The sequence below is a fragment of the Ptychodera flava genome, chromosome 14 (genome assembly GCF_041260155.1).
Source record: "Ptychodera flava strain L36383 chromosome 14, AS_Pfla_20210202, whole genome shotgun sequence".
In the NCBI taxonomy this organism is placed as follows: Eukaryota; Metazoa; Hemichordata; class Enteropneusta; family Ptychoderidae; genus Ptychodera; species Ptychodera flava.
Window position 1 is genome coordinate 27,170,921 of NC_091941.1, and position 21,747 is coordinate 27,192,667.

Here is a 21,747-nt window from a genome sequence, read left to right on the forward strand (position 1 = left end):
AATAATAAAGGAAAGCATGACCCCGAGAGAGGGCGCGCTCTGAGATGAACTTTAACCTCGGTCTTCCTCGCAGCAGTTTGCTGTCATCAAAAGCATTGTCCATCACGAAGGACGGAGACAGGCTCATAAAATCATGTTTTATCACGTAAGAAACAATTACTGTCAATATTTTATTCCACCAATACTTACGGAAAATAATGTAAGTGTGTCGGGATGTGGTATGTTTGTATTTCCTGAACTTTAGACCGGTTTAACCACATATGTGGTACAATGCCTCCACGGAAGGCTCCATCTTACAGCATGGAGCCAGAAACGTCCGTTTCTGGCTCCATGCTCCAAACAAATCTACCTCAGTCTCACAGGCGCTTGGTCACGCTGTGTACGGCCCATGATTGCTATATAATGTAGCAATCACAGAGCTGTACATGGAGTGTACCCAGCTCCTGTGTTCAGTGTAGTTTCTTTTAGATCTCACGTCGGATTAGCTGCAGTGTGGTACTGGCATAGCTGCAAAATTGTAGCTCTATGGTGAGGCGATTGGTGAGTTTTGGTCTTTGCGACCTTGCTCATCAGTAGTGCTACAATGCTGAAAGCCCTGTAGCATTCAAAATAAACGCGTCGCACATGACGTGGCATTTTGATATGAAATCCCACATAGTTACTGCATTTGGTCGTACCGATTTATCGCTACTGAAGACTAAACACCATACTACACTAACCTTGTCGTTTATAGGTTTGGTATTTGTTCAAACACGTCGATCGAGTTCCAAAAAACATTTCTAGGAGCCGCCATTACAACTTCCGGTAATGGCGGCTCACAGAAACACACTCAATGTTTTTGGAACGCGATCGACATGTTTGAACAAATACCAAACCCCATAAACGACAGGGTTAGTGTACTATAGTGTTTAGTCTTCAGTACTGGCACTAAGTTTTGCCTTGTGTTGTGTTTCAGATGGCAAACCAAGGTGTAGCAACGTGCAGGGGCTCAGAAGGTTATATCTGATTTGAAGATTGTCATTATTTACAGCAACTTAAGGAGTCTGAGACTAGGGCCATTTTCTACCTGATTGGCTGTTTTGAAATAATTCAAGAAGAACAATAAGTTTCATCCAATCAATCACCTAAAAGCTTCTGAGAAGCTGCGTATCAGCCCCCCGGGGTATTGGGGTAGTTTTGCTGTCTAACCCACACCGATAGGCAAACCTCAAGATACTGAATTGCACCTAACATTGGTTATATTGTGATTGTTACACATTTGTTGTACTGAACAAGCTTCCTTAGGTCATGCGTAGATCATGATGTTAAGATCATTGAGGTGACACACACTGTGCTACCTCCATGATTAGATGATGAGTATTGACAAATTTTTATACAGTGTTTACGTCTTTCACAGTGATTCAACCATATCATCCTCAATGGCCAAGTCATTGGAAGCAGGGTACTTGAATGGGAGTTTCATGTAGTAAATAGCCAGCAGCTGGCAAAAACAACTGACTGCCAGCTAAATTTGCCAGCTGTGAAAGTTTAATTTTAGTAAAAAATCAGGACATTTTGCATAAACTTACTGTGCTCACACACTACTTAAAACTGCTTGTACCTTTATTTTTGCCACCTGTTACCAAAATTTTCTACATCCCTGCCGGTTGTAGCATAGAGGTACTGCAGAGTAGGACTCTGTGGCATTGTCATTGCTGTAAAGTATAAAGAATAAATAATGGACATTCTATACAGTAAAGTTGTTTATTTATGAAGGATATTACTGTGATCAGTGGCCTTACCACTGTCACTTCATACCAAATCTACTTCATCCCACTAACACCAGTTCTTATTCTAAAGTGGCATGGTAGCTTATCTCCAACCACTTTTGCTGTCCCCCTCTCTGCTGTTAACCTCACAATCATAAATAATACAAATCATGCTTTAATGAATGAAGTCCCTAGACCCTAAACACAACACAGCACAATCAAAATATAGTACAGTTATAGATCGCACCAAGTTCAGCCTCAGCTTTCAATGAGGATATCACTGTGGGCATACTGCAATTATGGAAATGGGATTTCAAAATTTATTTAGCTGTCAAATTTTTGGAACAATCACAAGAAGAAGCTATTTAATCCAGGACTGTAATAGAGGTCAAGATGAAAAAGATGCAGCTGAAACATCTTCAAAGCTGTAATGATATCATTCCAGGAGAAAATGGATCCAAACCAGTTGACACAGGATATCTCTTGACGGAGCAATCCATTTTGATTTTTACTGTATCAATTCATGTTGGTTAATGATAATATTATGATCTGTTTATACACAAGATGTACCCCCCAAAAATGTGTCAAGTATAGTTTCAAGTACTTCACAGTACAAACTGTGTACTGACAATGTTAACACTCAACATCAGTTAAATGGTTCTGGTATCATATAACCACAATGGTAGGGCTTTGTCTAAATGACAACAGTATTATTGTTATCATGTGAATAGCAAATTTCCACCAAAATAGTGATGAAAACCACAAATTCACTTCTCAGGACCAGCAATACACTGCAACAGTAAATCAGTAAATAGAAGCACAAAACAGACCCAGTTTGTCATCAGTCAGAGCTGTCCATATGATTCTACACCTGGTAACAAATACATGATTGTTGATCATTGGTATCACCACACAATACATGCACTGTTTGTATCATTAACAATTCAATGCTAAGCATTTGAAAATTAAATTTTCACCTGTTTGCTACGTACTGATAAAAAGAAACCCTGTCTCTCTTACAGATATCCCTTGAACATGAAATTTTACTTCATCCAAGATATTTTGGTCCAAATCTACTCAACACTGTCAAGCAAAAACTATTCACAGAAGTAGAAGGAACTTGCACAGGGAAGTAAGTATGCTTTGTTGTCTGACATTTGCCTTCACATTGAATTTTGATTTCAATTTCTGATTGCTATGAGAACGTAACTGCCTGCCTTTTACTCTTCTTACGTCAATTAATCTGTAATACATTAATCATACAAAAAATAATATGCCTTGATTCCAAATTCGCTGGATTAAATTTCATTCGTCTGATGTTGCAGCAAATTTATTTGTACTACACATGAGTTCAAAGGACAAACATGTTGGCAAGATGGATTATAACTTTCATCACATATAACGTCATTGAAATGAAATATCCAATCTTATTCAGGTATGGATTTGTGATAGCAGTGACAACGATAGATAACATAGGAGCCGGAATGATCCAGCCAAGCAGAGGATTTGTCAAATATCCAGTCAAATACAAGGCTATTGTTTTCAGACCATTCAAAGGAGAAGTGGTTGATGCTGTAGTCACTCAGGTTAACAAGGTCAGTCTGTGTTTAATTTCAACTTGTGTCGCCCTCCAACAGGGTTGGCAACTTTGGTAGAATTTATATCACTGGTTGTTGCCTTCTGCTAGAATGCGATAAAAAAGCAAGAATTGGCAGAGGGTACTTAGTTTGAAACTTTTTATCTGAGATCTTACTGAAAACTATAGATACAAAAATTTGAGGTATGTTCTGTGTGAATAGTCAGCTTAGCTTAGCAGTCAAACTTACACACACTGACACAGTTTGCAAGCTTTGTCATGGCTTTAATCCTAAGACTCTTTTTGCTCTCACAGAGTGGCTTTAAAGTGATTATTATCATTTGACAGTACTTCAGCCCTGAATGGAGGCTTTGAAACCCAAAGTGCAGAACACTTTACTGAACAATCTGAGTGTCACATTTCCCCTGCCACCCATACATTTTCCTAGTACATGTAGTTTTACCTAGAAGAAATTAAAATATAAGATTTTCACATGATGAATTATAAGAATAATATCACATGTGCAGATGTTAGAATGTCTTCCATCGATGAGGAAATCATTTTAAAATCTGAACAGAAACTCTTCTCACTGTTCTCCGATTTCTGTTCCATAATATGCAAATTATTAAGTTGATCCATGAAGACAGACCAACTGAAAGGTATTGACAATTGTCATTGTCTTGGTTTGTGGATTTTTTAACAATTTTGTAACTACTGCATGCCATTGAAACAATTGACTTTGAAATTCCTGCTCGGGAGCTAAAACCATGAGGAGAGGCATTTTCACTTGGCTGTAATTATCATCACAATTACTCTGTAAACAATAGTGAAAGGAAGATATTTCAGAGGCAGATTTTCAAGATTAAATGTATCTACTTCAGACTCTGTAATACCCAGGCCATGTTACCTGTGTGGGCAATGTGTGAAGTTTGGTTTTTCTGTGTTTTTTGTCGGAGCACACTGCCTTTATGCCATTGTAATGTATCTCTGTATACTGTGGTCGCATGTGATACAGTGTATGGCCAATTTCATGGTAAAGGGGAATTGATGCTACATGTGAAAAAACTTGTGAAATTGAACCTGGGATATCACATTCATTGTGTTTATGTTCTCAAATATCAGTGCATACACCATGTTACATACATTGTAAAAGCAACTTTCCTTCAATGGAAGTAGAATGAAAAAGGTTAACAGCTCCAGTGTATTGTAAAGAAGGCAATTCCATGAATATAAATAACGTGAAAGAGTAGACTACAGGTTGTAAATTCATCTTGTGTTTGATGGTCCATAAGAGGTAAACCAAATAGACATGCTTCAGCAACCCATTATTGTCTACTTCTGCAGTCATTCTCCATCATGCATTCAAGGTAGTATTAATTCTTGACCATCTCAGTTGTAACATTGAAAATTCATGGTCCTGGAAACAAAATCTGTAGTCCTTGACCTTGTCCAAGGATGCGTTCAGCCTTGTAAGTAAATTCACTTCAATATGCAAATGAAAAAGTACTTCCAGAGGTTAGATAGGGAGGATAATGAACACAGCTAGTTCATGTCAACCAAGCACGTTGGATTTGGTGACACCATGAATTTACAGATATCCACAGCATAGCACTAATGTCAAGTAAAGAGATGTTGATACAGTTGATGTTGTACATAGGGACACATGGGTTTGTTTGATATAGCCATTATTAACTGTAAAAACCATGTAAGTTATGCATCATTAACAGTGATCACAACATAGATGCAGCAATATTGAACAGATTGATTTGTTTGACTGTAGATTTGTCCAATGGTTTTGGTTATTTTGAAATATTCAAAGTCAATGCCATATCTGTCATACCGCTAGACCTTCAAAGGTAGCCATCAGCTTGCACTTACCGGCTATCTATGTAGCTAAGTAAATTTTCAGATTTAATGAGAGTAGATTTCCACCATGAAGAGCTTCCACAGCAACTTTCAGCCAGGTTTCATATGTTCAATTTGTACGTTCAATGCAACAGTGATGGAAGACAAAGCATCATGGCTGTCTTTTATTTTGTTTTGTCGGCAAATATAAATGCAGAAAATGAAATTATAGTGACTATTCCATCATCATGTTTTCACTCATGCTGTATTTCAGGTCGGACTTTTCACAGAGATAGGACCTCTTTCCTGCTTTGTCTCCAGACATGTAAGTATAGTTTGGAAAACGTTATTTATTCTATGCAGGTCTTGGTATAGAGTGATAGACCACAGAGAACTCCTCATCCTTTAGGGGGTGATACTGCTTGGTAGAACAGCAGATTTTGATGAAAGAAAACGCGGTTGGGCGTATCGATAGCTTTTTTGTACTGGAAACTAATTGATACCCTGGTATGCCTATTTCCATCATCTGACACTCAAATGTGTCCGGGTAATAAACAACACTAATGTGTAAAATGATGCCAGTGTTTGCTTAAGTCAACAACTCTATTAGGATATTGAGCAGCTATATGGGCCCGGGTATCTTAAGGTGCATCGATTACTATTGGTAACATGGAGTGCCACTTCATACCTGTTGACTTAGCGTCTGACCCTTTCTAAACAAACATCACACCTTGAAACTCTGGTTATCAGTACTGTGTTGTTGTCATGGTGATGGCAATAACCATAAAAAATTAGGCATTTCTTGTCACATTAAAAGACTTTCAGGTGATTTATTCTAAACTTATAACCGTGCTGTCATTTTAGCTGGAAATACCTCTAGAAGTGTCCATTTGGTTTTTCTGATTCTTTATGCACTCACCGTTTAGATAACCTTTGTTCATCATCTGTGAAAGAGTGGATTGCTGGACGTGATAGACTTAGAGCTGGCAAATTTTGATTTTGAATTTCAAATGAGAAATCTACAAGTCTAATATACTGTGAGGACTTACCAATTGCTGTTTGTAGATTTGTTTTCTGTTTTAATAAAGTCGACGCAATTCAGTGTCTAGCCAAGCGAGTGTGTAAAATGCTATTAAATGCAAGGAATATAGATTGATGTGTCCCAGGATTACAAACAAACCCATATTTTTTGACAAAGTTCATTTAACACTTTGTTGACAAAACGGACTGTCCAGTATCGCTTTCATAACAAGGTGATTTGTAACATTAAGACTAGAAGCTGTTGAATAATTAAATAAAAGAGTCTGTGAACTCAATATTACAAGGCTCATGGATAATTAAAACCACACTCCCTCCATAGAATTTTGTGGTTTGTGGAGGGACTTTTTTAGAACAAGCAAATGACAAAGTCATCGCAATTGACCTCAAACCTTCTTCTGTAAACAGAAGTGTGGAACTTCAAAAATAGGACCTGCATTATAATTTTAATTTCCTCCAAGCATAATAAATTGCTGAAAGTGTTTTTTGGAGTTTAGACTGCTGACAAGTGTTTCAACAACAAACATTTCAAAATAAAATCTGCATGGTTGGTGAATATCACACATACCGGTATACTGTTTCAACAGGCCAGAACTATGGCATATAGTTTGTGCAAATTTGCATATGATTATTAAAATAGAGCTGAATGCCCTACCACAAAACATCATGATTTTCGTTTGTCACGTGCATGGTTTTAATACAAGGTCCCTAAGGTGGGAAATAATATCAATACAGTGCAAATAACAATGTTACTATGGTTTTGGAATATCAATTCTTTGAGTTGCCTCGGTGGTCATCCTGTTCTTAACACCTGACCACCTGTTGAATACTTAATCATCTATCAATGAAGATATTTGTGATCAGGTATGATGTGTCTTTCTCTCTTCTCACAGTCCATTCCATCAGATATGGAGTTCGATCCCAACTCCAATCCTCCCTGCTACAAGACTCAAGACGAGGTGAGTTTGAAATTGATTTGCCGTTGTACCAGATGTGTATTAGAGTGCTATCTTTGTCATCTGGTGTTTACTTTCATCGGTGTATTAATTGAAAGCCGAGTTCTACTAAAAGCACTGTGTTATTCTAAAAGCATGCATCAAGTCGTAGGAAAATCCATGATAAGATAAGTGAACTGTAACACTTAAGTTTGGCTTTGAATTTGACCTTCATTTGTGCATGGGATTTTGTTCAAGGGTAGCATACTGATACCACCCTTTTCACTGAATTTCAGTCAATTTATGATAACCAATTTCATTCCTTTATACTCAAGATGCTAGTCGTACTAAAAAGTCAATGTCCTCGCATCAAGCCTTGCAGGAATGAAATCCTGGAGAGACACAGAATACATGTGATGTGTCTGTCAAGTATGTCAAGGTGCATTTTTTCTTCCCCCGGATAGGGGAATGCACCCTGGGCAGACTGTCTCCAGTCTGGAATTTTGTTTTTGTTTACTTTGCGGCAGTAAAGTCCTTCTAGTGGTAGGCCGCAGGGTAACAACAATATCATCCTTGCATTCAGCTCCTTTAACATGACACACTTCTCAAGAATGTGTTCAAATAAACAGCGACATGTTCATCAAGCAGCTCAATGACTTCAACATGGAGGGTGGGTGTCATCATTGAGGTTTGCACTAATTGCAGAGGGTGTACATACATTTCTGAAAAGCCAGTAGCTGTAGACTGAGTATATACATGTGTGAAAAAATCAAGGTACCATTATGCTATTCTTTTCTTCAAGCTTCATTTTCCAAGCCATTGAACTGGATAATCAACAAAGACATAAGGTGATATTAAGTCTCTATTTGTGGCATTTTATGGAAAGATACTGGGTTTCTGGGATCGCCAATGACTACAATATAGCTAGCAAAGAGACCGAACACGGTTGTCAGTTTGTGATGCCAACCATATGATACCCTTTATCAACTCCTGCATTCCAGACCTACCTAACTCACACAGATTTTTATTCGTTGCTTGCCAAAACTCCAGTGTGTATTCTGATCCACAGAGGCATGTTAGACTTGCCAAGCATTTTCAACACCTGACATTTTGGAAGATGGCCAGATATTTAAAATAGAGAGTGTAGGATGGTCATTAGTTTTGCGCTGAGGTGATGGTGCCATATTGCAGAATGAGAACATGTCCACTATTAAATCAAGTCAGTTCCTTTGATTTCCACTGAGAGCATTTGCCCCATTTTCTTATCTTTCAAATTTATGAGTACTTTTTTGACATATTTATCCTGAAAACGTTCCTTTTCAAACGCTATAATGAAATCCGTATGTTCATGATTTGTAAGAGTTTCAGTACCAAACTTTGGGTACATACCCACAGCTTTCAGTAGAGTGAGTGGACCTTCATATTATGGAGGGGGAAGGGGCTGTTGCAAGGATGTAAAACTATGCCAAAAAGTGACATATCCAATTTTACACTTTTATAGCAGGGTTTTTCAGTTCATTTGTAGAGAAGCAGTGTCCTTACTTGCTGTGTCATCTCATCTCTTTTCAGGATGTTGTCATTCAACAGGATGATGAAATCAGGTTAAAGATTGTAGGAACACGAGTAGATGCCACAGATATTGTAAGTTGCTCAGTGTACCTCATAAAAGTTGCTTCTTGTGCAATCTTCAGATCTATGTTCAATTTGAGGACTTCCAGGTGTAGCTATCGTCCAGCACATTTGCATAAGTGCAGTCATTCTCTGTTGCACTCACATCAACAAATTGTCCACTGTTTATCAAGATCTCACAAACTCAGAGGATTTTTTCAATCAAATGCTGATTTTTAGAAGTTCTCTGTCAATACCATATTTTACAGTTTTCAAGACTGAATAAAGTGATGTAGTTCTTTTGACAGATATTTGGCCAAGATTATCCATCATGTTATTCCATAGGATGGCTGGCTCACTTTTTTCAAACGTTTTCATCTGAAATTTGATATTGAGGCTTTCCTCCAGCACTTCCATCTTTTTAAAGCTAAGATTTACTTCATGTATTGAAGATTGATGTTTAACACAAAATTAATCATAATTGTTGTTTTTCTTTGCTCAGTTTGCTATTGGATCTCTTATGGATGATTACTTGGGTAAGTCTGTTAAAATCATCTCCAATTTTGTCCAAATATATTCCCGTTTAAAAGACAAGCACTTCAGAAGAATCATACTTGCAAGAATTTCAACTGGCTTGGCAAGGACCTGTGCAATATGTGCAGCATATCATCCATGTTAGGGAGAGGTGTAATTAAAGTTAAACAAAAGAAAAATTCTGAATCACTGCGAGGGGGCGCTATAACAGAATCTGCCCCCTGATGAAAATGTTCATTGTGGCCCAACTGGCATTTCATGTGAGCATGGCACAAATAACTTCTTAAATAGCTGTAAGTGTGAACAACAGCTACTGATGACTGTTCTGTTGGTGACAGTCAACATGAAATAGTCTGTATTATGATTATTTTTCTCTGTTGCAGGTCTTGTCAGCTGAATGCAGAATTTGTCTCACTTGCCACTGGACTCTTTACTTTCCGTTACATATTTTCTCGCTTTTAAACTTTTCAACTTTCTAACTTTATTGTGACTTTAAATACAAGTAGAAATTACGACAAATAAAGCCCTTTTTTATGAAAAAATATTTTATTGTGACTACTTTTATAGAACCCAGTGACCATATTTTAGAAAAAATTATCAGTGCCTTACCAGTTGGAATTAATAACATCAATTATTAATGTAAAACATACATTACAAACGTACAAGTGAAATAAGCACCAAGATCTGTACTTTACAAGCCAATTTGACTTTCAATGGATCTGATGAGTATCAAAATTTGCAAATGCATAATTATCAAATTATTGTTATCACATTCTATTCATGAAGTTTGCCTCATGGTGGGACAGGTATTATGGAGTCTGTTAGACTTCCCCCTCCACCGTCTATGGCTCGACGAAATTGCATAGGATGAGCTGAAACATCAGAGAACCTTGGGTCTGTCGTCACCTGAAGACTTTCTTCTTGTGTCTACGATAATGGCATTCCCAGAGTCTTGTACAGAAATGCACATTCCATAGCAGCCTGAAAGAGACAAGTCAGTTTCTCAATCTAGTGGAATGATGTCTACAATAATTTTACGCGATGTGACTTTGTTAAGATGTCCGTGGTTCTGTCATGACATCAGGTGCAACATGTGGGAGTTGACCCATGAATTGCCATTCTTTCTAGATTTACACTTTATTCCAATAGAAATTCCAGAAGAAAATTGATGAAAAAGAAATATGCTGAGAAGAGTAAACACACCAGCGGCAAACAAGTGGCGTGATCGCCTCTATGAGTTGAGATGTGCAGTTTGTGCTTACGTGCACCTTGCAGAGCAGTCGATAATGCCCACAGGTCCCAAGAGTACTTAAGAAGAACATCACTCATGGTATTGCCCACTGGTTCTTGGCAATTATACAAATATTTTCAAATATACAAATGTCTATCGATAAAATCTAAATTCTGTACAATAGCTGTTCAACAGCTCTACTGGAATTTGAAGCAATTAATTACTTTGGTAAAAATATGTGACAGACTTTTTTTTTCTTTGACCAAAACCCGGACACCCCATAGCACTGAGGACACCTGGTCTACATCTAATGCTCATATGATAATATTTCATTTGGAACAGTTTCTTGGGGCACAAAATAATGTAAATTAAACACCTGTTAGCTTCATATACATACCTGTTCATAAGAATTGCTATCATAATGGGTGCCTGTAGTATCAAACTGGAACACAAGGGGATCTTGATCCACGGAGGACTCTGCCATACAATGTCTCCTCTTTGCAACGTATTTCAGCGGCATCCAAAAAGGTACTCGAATGTCATTCATACTGGCAGTGACTAACATAGACGGGTAGTTCTAGGGTAAATGAAGAAAAACAATAAACAAAACAAAATAAAAAGCATGACAGAATACCTGAACCAAGGCATGGTTACAATACAAGTCCTGTTCATGGCATGCATGAGTTAACTCTAAAGTTAGCATAAGGAGAAACTGCCTGTAACAATATCCTGTACTTTAGCATAGATCAGGATGAATGGTCTGGCCAGTCAATCGGTTAACTGGAACCCAAGCGTCAACATTCAACCAAACAACTGGAGTAGCACATGTTTCTGCTGACGTGATGTCAGTCACGCCTCCTTGCTACAAACCTGAGCTATTTATCATTCCATTGAAAAGTCAATGCCCTCAGACTAAAGCTGGTAACTTTTCCATCGACGATAAATTATTTACTGTCAAGAAAGAGAGAGTCAGTCTTCAGACTAGTATTCAAATTCCAGTGAAACACATCAAACTGCCCAATAATATGAGAATTATGGAAAAACTATTTGACCGGACAATGTACTCTTGGAGAGGAGTGTGTGAGCCTAACACATTGAATTTCAATGTACATATGACTTGTGTTGACACAGAAGGGAAAACCATTGGTCTTTAAATATGTTCACCATACACAAATGTAAATGCGCTTCAAAAGTGCACAACTTATTTCACTCAAATTTTCCTCATGAAACTTTCAACCATTCTCTTACCAAATCAAGAATAAAAATCATTGTTCCCCGTGCAAAGTTTAGTACCAGAGAATTAAATTACATTACACTGACCGATATTTGAAATTCAAAATGGCTGTCATCCCTGTGTTAGCTCTATGCAGAAAATTAACATTTTTGATTTTCAGACTAAGACAGTAAAAATTGGTCTTACCCACAAATGGTAGATCAGAAAAGAATTTTAAAAATTATGACAGTCCAAATATCTGTCCCTGAGGTACATTCTACTTAGCGTAAAATTCAAAAAGTCTACTACCTACACACTGAGAAGAGGCTCAACTGGAATTTTGTGCATTTTACATTTGTCACCATTGAAGATCACACAGCTGCTCTGCAAAAGTATTGAAACAACACACCCACAGGCTAAGTAACTAATAACCTCCCAGGCTCAAAGTGCTTTGTATGCCCACTGATTAACTGCCTTGGATGGGAAATTTTGATATTCAATATGATTCCTGTGATCAAAATATGCAATAAAGAACATAAACTTATCATTTCATATTATCATTTCTTTAAGAGACCATTACCTGATTAGTAATATTTTGATATGGACAGTAACTGTAAATGGCATTAAAGATGTCACTGTCTTCCTGTGGATTGCCCCATTCTTCAAAATCTGGTGATGTCAGTGGCAAAGATGGCCGTAACATAGTATTCAACACATCCACAAATGGCACCTAGGTGTCAGATAGAAATAGCCATGATAAGATGAAATACGGTAGCTTTGTAGGATTCTGATATGCAACCTTTGAAGGTGATGAAACAGATTTGTGGTGGTGACTAAAAAAGCGAATAAAATGAAACACAATAAAACTGAAAATTAAATTAACTACCTACTTACTTCAATACTTATGCTTCAGCACATAAAACTCTTACTGTACATTTCAGTATTAAAGTCACGTTTAGTTTCTTTAATACAGCGAAATCTGATAAAACACATTCTATAAACTGAACTTCAGCATGAATTTGACTGTGAGATACATAAATACTGACAGTATTTTACTAATCTTTTCACTGGAAATCAGCAGCTATCAGGTAAAATTTGAAGCAACTTCAACAAATTTAGAAGTGTATTACACCCGACCCATGCAAGTGATTAGCCAAGATTTTTAGGTATCAGACTGTGAAATCTATGCTGAAATATATAGTAATATACAGATTCATTTTGACAATAGGATGCTAAATTGTTGTTAACTTACAAACCTGTCACACAAACAAATGTTATTGCACAAGCTGAAGAATAGAAACACACCTTAAGAATGGCAGTTTTCAGGAGTTGAGGAGATCGATTGCACATACTGGCAATAAGTAACCCTCCAGCACTCACACCATAGGCTGCTGTCCTTGTACTCTCTGAGTAACCCAGTCTATGCAGGTGTTCCAGACAAGCTTCAAAATCCTAGAAAACATCGTTAGGTTACTCAGAATGTGAAAATGACCCTCACTGAACCAATTCTTGAACTATGGGAGTTAATGCAGTATGTATGTATTGTTTATTTTGAAGTGTTTTCTTGGATGAAATTTTTTTAATGTTTGTTTTGATATTATGTATTTGAATTCTTTAATTTGAAAATAAGTTTACTTTCTACATGGACTATACCCAAGTGAACATAAACCCAAATATTTCATATGATTTTACTGAGATGTAATCTTCAAGAACTGATTCCTCCTAAAGTTGGTCAGCAGTGCGCCCTCTAACAAGATTCCATGTCTTTTGGAGTCAATTTAAGAAATATTGCCTGAAATAGTTTGTTTACCAATACCAACACATGTTACATGCCAAAAAATAAGTCATTGAGAGCTTTGTATTCAGCAACCTTTGATACTGACATCACTTATCCAATATCTAGGATGACTTATTGCATTCTTATAATGGGAATGTAATCTTACCTCAAAACTTCTCTCTTTGCCAAGTTGCCGTGCTTGGTAATACCAATGTCTCCCCAACTCACTTCCACCTCTGAAAATGTTACATATTTATTATTTACATTGGAGACGGACTTTGAAACAATTATTAGTATCAGTCTATGATGTTTGCATCAAAGATGTCAATGTCAATGTTACCTTATTACCAGGATAAAGTGCATCAAACAACATGAAAACATCTTCCATCCATGGCAGAAATCTCATAAGTTATACAGCTTACTTCATTGATTCTCACATTATTTTATGTTCCCATTTTTGTCAACTTGCAAAATTCAAGCAAAAACTGTCAGTTTCAGTTCAATTGTGAATGACTAATACACCAGTAAGGTTCCATATCTGACTGACAATTTGTAGCCAGTAAGATTCCGTATCTCACTGACTAGTAATGCCAGTAAGACTCCATATCTGACTGACTATTAATGCCAGTAAGACTCCATATCTGACTGACTATTAATGCCAGTAAGGTTCCATATCTGACTGACTAATATTATATAGGGCTCAGCCCTTGGTGTCCCGCCAGGGGTTAAGATTGGCAATGTTATTTGTATTGATTCATGATAAACTGTAATTGTTACTTCATAAACGTTTATATGACAACTATGCCAGTTTCCCTCTGATTGAAACAGTTCACGTACGTACACGACGTCAAACCTGCAGCTGGGCAGGTATAGATTTTCTGTAGCGTTTAAAAATTTTGGACAAAAATTGGCAATTTTTACAATGATAACAGCCTATTGCGTTAAACAAGGGACGTATTATGCAATCATTATCATTGCAATGGTAACCGCACTGCCCACCTTCCACTTGCAAGCTGAAAACTATAGCGTTCCGTCTAAAAACTGGCAATTTTTGAATCTAATTATTGACACAGGGGGCGCTCTTCTATAATTCAATCCCAGCATTCTTTGCGTATGCCCCCGTTCATATGCACGACAGTTTTCTCCGTTTATCTATATTAACGATACTTTGTATCAGCGACAAGGTGTATAATAACATTTACTGGCTAATAAAAGAGGTATATTTTATAAAAGGCATGATATATAATAGTAATTTGTTTCGTATTTGTTTATTTACGAGTACTCAAAAAAAAACATGGCAGCGCCCATGAAAGAAGGGTACACTTCCGGTACTTGCATAGTATAATTTATGAATAAGCGCATGCGTAGTCAGTAAGCCGCTGGCGCGACTATTAATGCCAGTAAGATTCTATAGCTGACTAACTAATAGTGCCAGTAAGATTCCAGACTGACAATTTATAATGCCAGTAAGATTCCATATCTGACTGACTATTATCACTATAATGCCAGTAAAATTCCATATCTGACAAGTTGACAGACATGAACATAAGATGTATTGCCGAACCTTAGATTGAATAATTGGGATATTGCTATAAGGATGACAATATAATCTAACAATGCAATATTGATAACAAGAAGTTGAGGAGACAAACAGAAAGATAATTAAGACAATTGACCGACCTGACATGAGCAAATGCCAACACCCAACCTCTATTGAGAAGCATTGATCTTTCTGGTTTAAACTGCACATCAAGATCATCTCCATATGCACCATAGCCATGGATCAACATTGGGTTTGTGCCATCTAACTTCAATTCAGGCTTGTAGAACAGAGTTACAGGGACCTCTGTACCATCCTGTGAAGGAAAACCATCATGAGCATTGATGTAAATTTATATTGGTTACACATCAAACTGTATTAATTACTAAAGGTTTGGCCATATTCTGTCGGACATAAAATCAAAATAATTTTTTGTGATGCATGAATAATTATACTGCCCTTACCTTGCTGGTGGTCAAAAGTCTCTCACATTTGTAGTTGTTGTCAAGGTTACAAGTCTCAGCCGGCATGGCATTCAGTGTTGATGTCTTGAAATCAAGCTTATATTGACTTACTGGCATGGATGGTGATGATGCATTCAGCAGATAGTGTGTGGAATGGAAGTCTGGATTCTGCTCAGGTTGCACACTGCTCATATTGTCAGGCAGCTGTCAGTGGAAGAAGTTGATTCATGTATAGGCATTCATTTTCATTCTGGTGGGAAACTAGTTCAATCAGTTTATCACCAATGCATTTGAAACTTGTACATTTGATGACACAATAGAATGAACATATCCCCATTGCAGATATCTAAGTTTCTTCTTGCTAAATGTTGCTGATATCATCATAATAATCTGTCGGTACGGGCTTTACAAATGAAATCAGCAATTACAGACTCACTCAAGTATCTGAGGACAAGTTACCGCCTCCAGAATGAGGATTGCATCGTGGGAAAGCACTCCTTTCAGAATGTTATGAAAAGAAATGGATTCTGGGAAAAAAACAGTATAAAAACTTTAATTTTGAAATAGATATGGGGACTAGCAAATTACAAGGTCTGATGACATTGTGAAGGTTGCTTCATGATAAAAGTTATGAAGCACAGTTTATTTTAGTAAAACATGAAATCGAAATTTTCTTTAAATTGTACTGAAAAACAAACTGAAGTACCTTAATGGTCTTGAGATCAGATGGGTTTTGTAGTGGTACAACAGTCAATGCAGGCACTGATTGAATCTTTACAAGCAAGACACAGAGTGAATCAAATACATCCATATCAATGATGTTTGTATTGGATTCTGGTACATACACATCCTGCCAGTTTTCCATTGTAAGCTCACCAGTGTTTGAAACCTTCATCAGCTGAATCAGAGAAAAAAAGATAAATATTGGCCGATTGTAATGGTGTGCTTTTGAAAGAAAGTTGTATTTTAATCAATATGATGTAAATTTTGGCCATATCCACTTGTTTGCTATGGTGCAGTTCTGACCATAACCTCTTTTTGTGTGAATGTGGGGCACTTCATTGTGTAAAGTGAATCACAATGTGTGCAACGTGTTTGAGATTGGCTGCAATGTATTGTAGGAAGGAAGCCATATTGCCAGTGAACTGCGCCCCCATCTGAGATCAGTTATTACGAAATCACAAATCCATGTATAACGAAGAAATGATTGTAGTTCACTGCTTTTTGTATCAACGAAGTTCAACTGAATATTTCTTTTGTTTATTTTTATTTATTTTCCCAATGTATACAAATGTACAAACCGAGCTGCATGTAAATTTATTTACAAAATTACAGAAGGCTGTAATACTAAATTTTGTATGTTGGAAGTCTATTAGGCTGAAAAGCCAGTGTTATTGAAAAGGATAAAATTTACATCTTGTGTCTTTGTATCCTACAACTTAAAAATGCATTTAAAGAAGCAATGATAAACTTTGAACTTTCATTGATGCAACAATATAAAATTATAAAAGTATATTGTTCTTACCTTATAATCATGAGCTCTGTCTTTATTAGTTAAAATGTATAATACGCCATTGCTGTGTTCAATGAAGTATTCCATTTCATCCTGCCTCGGCTGAACCAACACTGGAGAGGTGTCTGGATCACCACATTTGATCAGCTGAACTTCAGAGGAAGATTTGGAACTGCTATTTATAGTGATGTAGTTCTTATCTTTAGTGTGGCTGATATCAACAAAGAACCTGTAAATAAATTGTGGTCAATTTTAATGTCATAGTATACATCATATTTATATGCACATGTATGATATACTGATATCATCCAATAATTCCTTTGATATTGAGGAGAGTGAAGACAAACTGAGTGCAAAGGTGGCATACATCATTTGTAATATAAAATATAAAAAAATAAACTGTTATACTGATACCATTTTATATTCAAACCATTCCATGATGAAATGCAGTATGAGAGAGACTATTATGCACTGACCTGTCATTGTGTTCTCTGTAAATTAATTCATCTTGGGAGACTTTGGTTCCCACTTTGTGTTTCCAGACTTGGTTAGCAATGTAATTGCTGGCTGATGTATACAATAACACATCTTCTGAGACCCATTCTGTGGTAGGAGTACAAATTCAAGACTGTAAATGCTTTTCAGGGGATATAGTTTGCAATGACCAGACTGAGTTTAGTTGTGAAGTACTGTATCCTAAACTTTTCATAAAACTTGCAGATGAAATTATCTTCCACAAGTTCCATTTCATTTGATGCAGTCAGTTCACAATTTACAGAATCTGAAGACAATAACAAAACTTACAAGCACAGTAGAGAAAAATACATCATGTTGTCTCTTATAATTTATACTTACCAACATTTAATACATTATGAAGAACTTCTAACTGCATATTCACATTGCCATCTTTGTCATCCTCTGAATCAAGTTGTTCCTGCGAGTCATCTTGTCCCTTCTCATCTCCATGGCTACCATGTGAATGAGCACATACATGATGAGAACAGCAGCTCCCACTGTGACTATGGTGATGATCATGCCTTACAATAGGTTGCGATGCCTTTCCTATCTTCCAAATTTGGGCGTCGTATATGTCATTTTCAGGTGTTTCTATGACAACAGCTACCATATTGTGTGATGGTGATATCTTGAGGGTTGTGATGTTGATATGTGGCTGGCCATAAGCAGATGCCAAGATGTTTAAATCCACGACTACTTCTTCTTCTTGACATCCTTGATTTAAAGACAATGAAAAGCTTCAGCTCACTCAGTCAATCATGAAGTCAGAGCAAATGTTTAACAATACCATGTAAAACATGTTTGACAACGATAACTTTTCAGGATAAGCACAAAGACAGATAAGATGGCGTAATTCATAAAGTTAGATGGCGACCACATCTTGCCCTACCACTTACAAAACTCAAGGCTTTGATTGTTTATGTCTGTAGAGTTGATATGCTATGGAGAACCTTCATTTATGTAAAAATGATTCTTCTGAAAAAAAGTACATGTACCATGATTATTGAAACCAGGAGTAAGCAGGACAAGCTGTAAGCAACCATAATGACTGCTTTGCTTTAACTTATCCAGGTCTGTGGCTTTGCAATTAGTCTAGTTGACTATAGCTGTTGTAAACGTTACTTCAACTGAATTAACTGTGAAACCATCAGATGCTGCATGGGTTTGGTCAGTTTTTTTAACTTGATTGGTTTACTTTAACTCATTTGGTTTGATGACTCTCTTCACATACCTTCCTTGTATCTGCAATGAACTGGCATGGAATGGTTTCCTGTTTTATCATAATAGACATATCCATCAATTACCTGGGTGTAGGAAAAAAACAGAGTCAAGCATGATGCAATTATTGATTCTGCAGACTACCAGAGGCAAATGTGAAAAGTAACAGAAAATAAGGTGTTGATAAACTCACTACAAACATACCATGTCTGACAATTATGATAATTATGTCAATACATATACCTGAGGTGCTTTCTCAACTCCTGGTTTATCATAAGTTGCAATCTCTTGCATCAGCTTCTGCAGGAATTGTTCAGAGTCTTTCATTGTGTCCTGAAAGTATCTGCAATCATTGAGAGAATAAAGCCACCAATATGAGCCAACTCTACTTGTACAGAAAAAATTAATTTTGTTTGTTATCATTGCAATAAACATTTATGAAAGTTTTACAGGAAAACATTCTACTTCTCATTTCTTGGTCTAAACATGTCTAATACTATAGTACTTCACTACTTGGACCTTGTGCCATCTCTTGGCTTGAATTATCCCTCAAGTGCATGTTTCACTATATGCATGCCCATGTTATGTTTATGTTCATGGATTGCTGGATTGGTGTGCAAACTACGTGCATGTTTGAAATAAACTATGGCATAGACTGAGATAGTTGTACCTTAACATGCTAAATGAGCATGTTTTTTTCTTTCACTTTCAGAATTTTAACTTTTTTAAATTTTATCTTGAGATTTGAACTTACTGATCACATCTTAAACACAGAACTCTGATACATCTGAAGCTACACTTATGGTCCTTAGTTTGAACTTTGGTGCCAAGATAGTAAAACACACAGAATGGTCAAAGAAGATAAGAGGAGGAATTTGTGTTGGATAATGAGAAGGATGACTCGGATGACTTGGAATATATTGTCAATACACTATAATCTGGTCATTGTGCACATACTGAGAAGCTAGCAGTACATGTTGATGAATAACGTGACATGCACAAAAAATATATTTCAAGCCCATACCACTGTGTAATATGCTTTACCTAGTTTCCTGGGTGATGTATTGTACCACTTCCTGATGAATACAATAAATGAAAGGAAAATGACAATGTGATTATACATTGATGGAAAATGAGCTACATACCGGTACAGACATTGTACTGTCATTCTAGGCATAGATTTATTGGAAAAGAGCTACTTGAGTTACCTGATATATTTCTATTGATTTTATTAAATTGTTTTAAAAAAGTGATAAATAAAACAAGAAATTCTGTTCAATGTAAATAAACTATGAATATTTATCGCAACTGGTTGTGTAACTTTTAACAGGTTTCCATTTTATTTGTTCACAAATTATTGTTTTGCACACAAAAACTTTGATATTGTGTTGGCTTCCTTGCTTTGCTTCGCGGCCGGAAAATCTTCACTTGCTGAATTTGCGTTTCACTTTTGCAGAAACATTGGTACAGCACAATTACAACATGAAAGTCCTCAATGACAACGAGAAACTAAGCCCTGCATCGCATACTTATTAGTAGAAACAGTCTAAAAATCGGGGGAAAGAGGGCGTGTCATGACAGGTAAACGTGAACAGCACCCACGTGTACACGTACTACATGTAAATATGGCCGTGAAAAAATATTGTATTCCTCACCTTGTTTCTGACATCTTCAAGCCAGGCAAAGTTGTCCTTAATCTCTTTTCCATGAACCCTGATGGTATTTGGTTGCCTTTTGGCCAACGGCGGTACAACTAGCGACGATGAATTCCTAATAGCTTGGTTGGCGACTGCTGCAACAGGTACTGTAGTCTGCTGCAGTTTTCGGTTCACTGAAGTAGCCATCGACACGGTATATAGGCGGTTGTTCGAAAATCCGAGCTGCAAAACACGCTTAAAAGAGTTGTTTACGTACGTATAAGCAGCCAAAGCCATTTGGTAGAGCACTTATTCTCTAAACCGTGAAAAAATTGCCATTATTTTGATGCAATGCGAGTCCGTACCCGATCGAAGGACTCCGGAAGTGAAAAGGAGAAGAAGTTGTCGCTTGAGGGCGCCAAAAGCAGTGTCGATTCACGAGTGAGGTGTAATATTGCCAGCTGAGGCACGATCCACTGGTGGCTGAAGGCTACAGAAGATTGAATTGTATCTAGGATGCGATGAGGTTATGAACCGAGAGAAAAATGATACAATCAAACAGCCACATCAAAGAAGAAGGTTTGTCAAAGACATGATGAGAAACGGAAACATCGGAGAGATACCAACACTCAACTCATATCAAGTGCTATCACGTATCAGAAGATGAAATTGATTAATCCGACAGAGTCGGATGATACAGTGAACAAATGAGTTGCAACAGATTATTTAAGTCTAAAAACTAATACACCTACGTAACAGATAAGACATCCCAGCCCAGCAAAGTCGCGTAATAAGCCTGGGAGTAAAGGAGATTAAAATCATGATGTAACTGAATTTATAGGTAAATTTTCGGGTCAGGTGAGACTTGGATGCGCCTTTACTTGAACTCATTTGATGGTTTATCTGCACCATTGACATTATGTTATTATCACATTTTCATTCAAAACATTCTTTGTACCTTTTTTCGTCTGCGTTACTTATTTACAGTTACATAAACATGAGCCTTGATGTTGATGGTAGAGACATCTGCTATCAAATGTCACTATTTGTGAATAAATTTTACTTTCCTTTCAAAGAAAAGTTATATGCTAAAAAGTTGTATATGTATTGAATGATGACAACAGTGCAACATCAGAAATTATTTACTGTATCACTTCTTATGTGAAATACGCAATTTTGAATATAAGAAATTTCTTTTACTCTTGATGGGGCAAAGGTGACCTTTTAATCCTATGTGCCGGGAACTCAATCTTCATAGATGACTATGTTGTACTTTGTAAGGTGATGAACAAAGTTGATGATCTCGTTTTTAAGCCATGTTTAGACTTGGAGATATTCTTTTTGCATCTTTCAA

At 36.9% G+C, this 21,747-nt stretch overlaps 2 protein-coding genes across 2 annotated transcripts; one reads left to right on the forward strand and one right to left on the reverse strand.

Moving 5' to 3' along the window:
* Positions 1-25: 25 nt before the first annotated feature.
* Positions 26-9,826, forward strand: LOC139149967 (DNA-directed RNA polymerase II subunit RPB7). Its single transcript, XM_070722061.1, has 8 exons — positions 26-145; positions 2,771-2,880; positions 3,184-3,343; positions 5,444-5,494; positions 7,101-7,166; positions 8,712-8,783; positions 9,253-9,286; positions 9,668-9,826. The coding sequence occupies exons 1-8, from the start codon at positions 134-136 to the stop codon at positions 9,679-9,681; spliced, it is 519 nt and encodes a 172-aa protein (XP_070578162.1). The 5' UTR covers positions 26-133; the 3' UTR covers positions 9,682-9,826.
* On the reverse strand, positions 9,812-20,843 carry LOC139149964 (prolyl endopeptidase-like). The gene is made up of 15 exons (XM_070722058.1): positions 20,412-20,843; positions 19,801-19,832; positions 19,000-19,099; positions 18,770-18,842; positions 17,878-18,252; positions 17,499-17,625; positions 17,035-17,251; positions 16,216-16,407; positions 15,510-15,713; positions 15,186-15,361; positions 13,672-13,741; positions 13,034-13,180; positions 12,309-12,458; positions 10,913-11,092; positions 9,812-10,265 (listed from the first exon to the last, which is right to left on the reverse strand). The coding sequence occupies exons 1-15, from the start codon at positions 20,688-20,690 to the stop codon at positions 10,212-10,214; spliced, it is 2,376 nt and encodes a 791-aa protein (XP_070578159.1). The 5' UTR covers positions 20,691-20,843; the 3' UTR covers positions 9,812-10,211.
* Between the last annotated feature and the right edge of the window lie 904 nt (positions 20,844-21,747).

What these genes read in the sequence shown, in the direction of transcription:
- LOC139149967 (XM_070722061.1), top strand. An exon ending in CCTGCTTTGTCTCCAGACAT is followed by an intron (nt 5,495 to 7,100) that starts GTAAGTATAGTT and finishes CTCTTCTCACAG; the next exon opens with TCCATTCCATCAGATATGGA. An exon ending in GAGTAGATGCCACAGATATT is followed by an intron (nt 8,784 to 9,252) that starts GTAAGTTGCTCA and finishes TTCTTTGCTCAG; the next exon opens with TTTGCTATTGGATCTCTTAT.
- LOC139149964 (XM_070722058.1), bottom strand. Translation starts at nt 20,690, where the DNA reads ATGGCTTTGGCTGCTTATACGTACGTAAACAACTCTTTTAAGCGTGTT. An exon ending in TACATCACCCAGGAAACTAG is followed by an intron (nt 19,100 to 19,800) that starts GTAAAGCATATT and finishes CAATGATTGCAG; the next exon opens with ATACTTTCAGGACACAATGA. An exon ending in TACAGAGAACACAATGACAG is followed by an intron (nt 17,252 to 17,498) that starts GTCAGTGCATAA and finishes ATTTATTTACAG; the next exon opens with GTTCTTTGTTGATATCAGCC.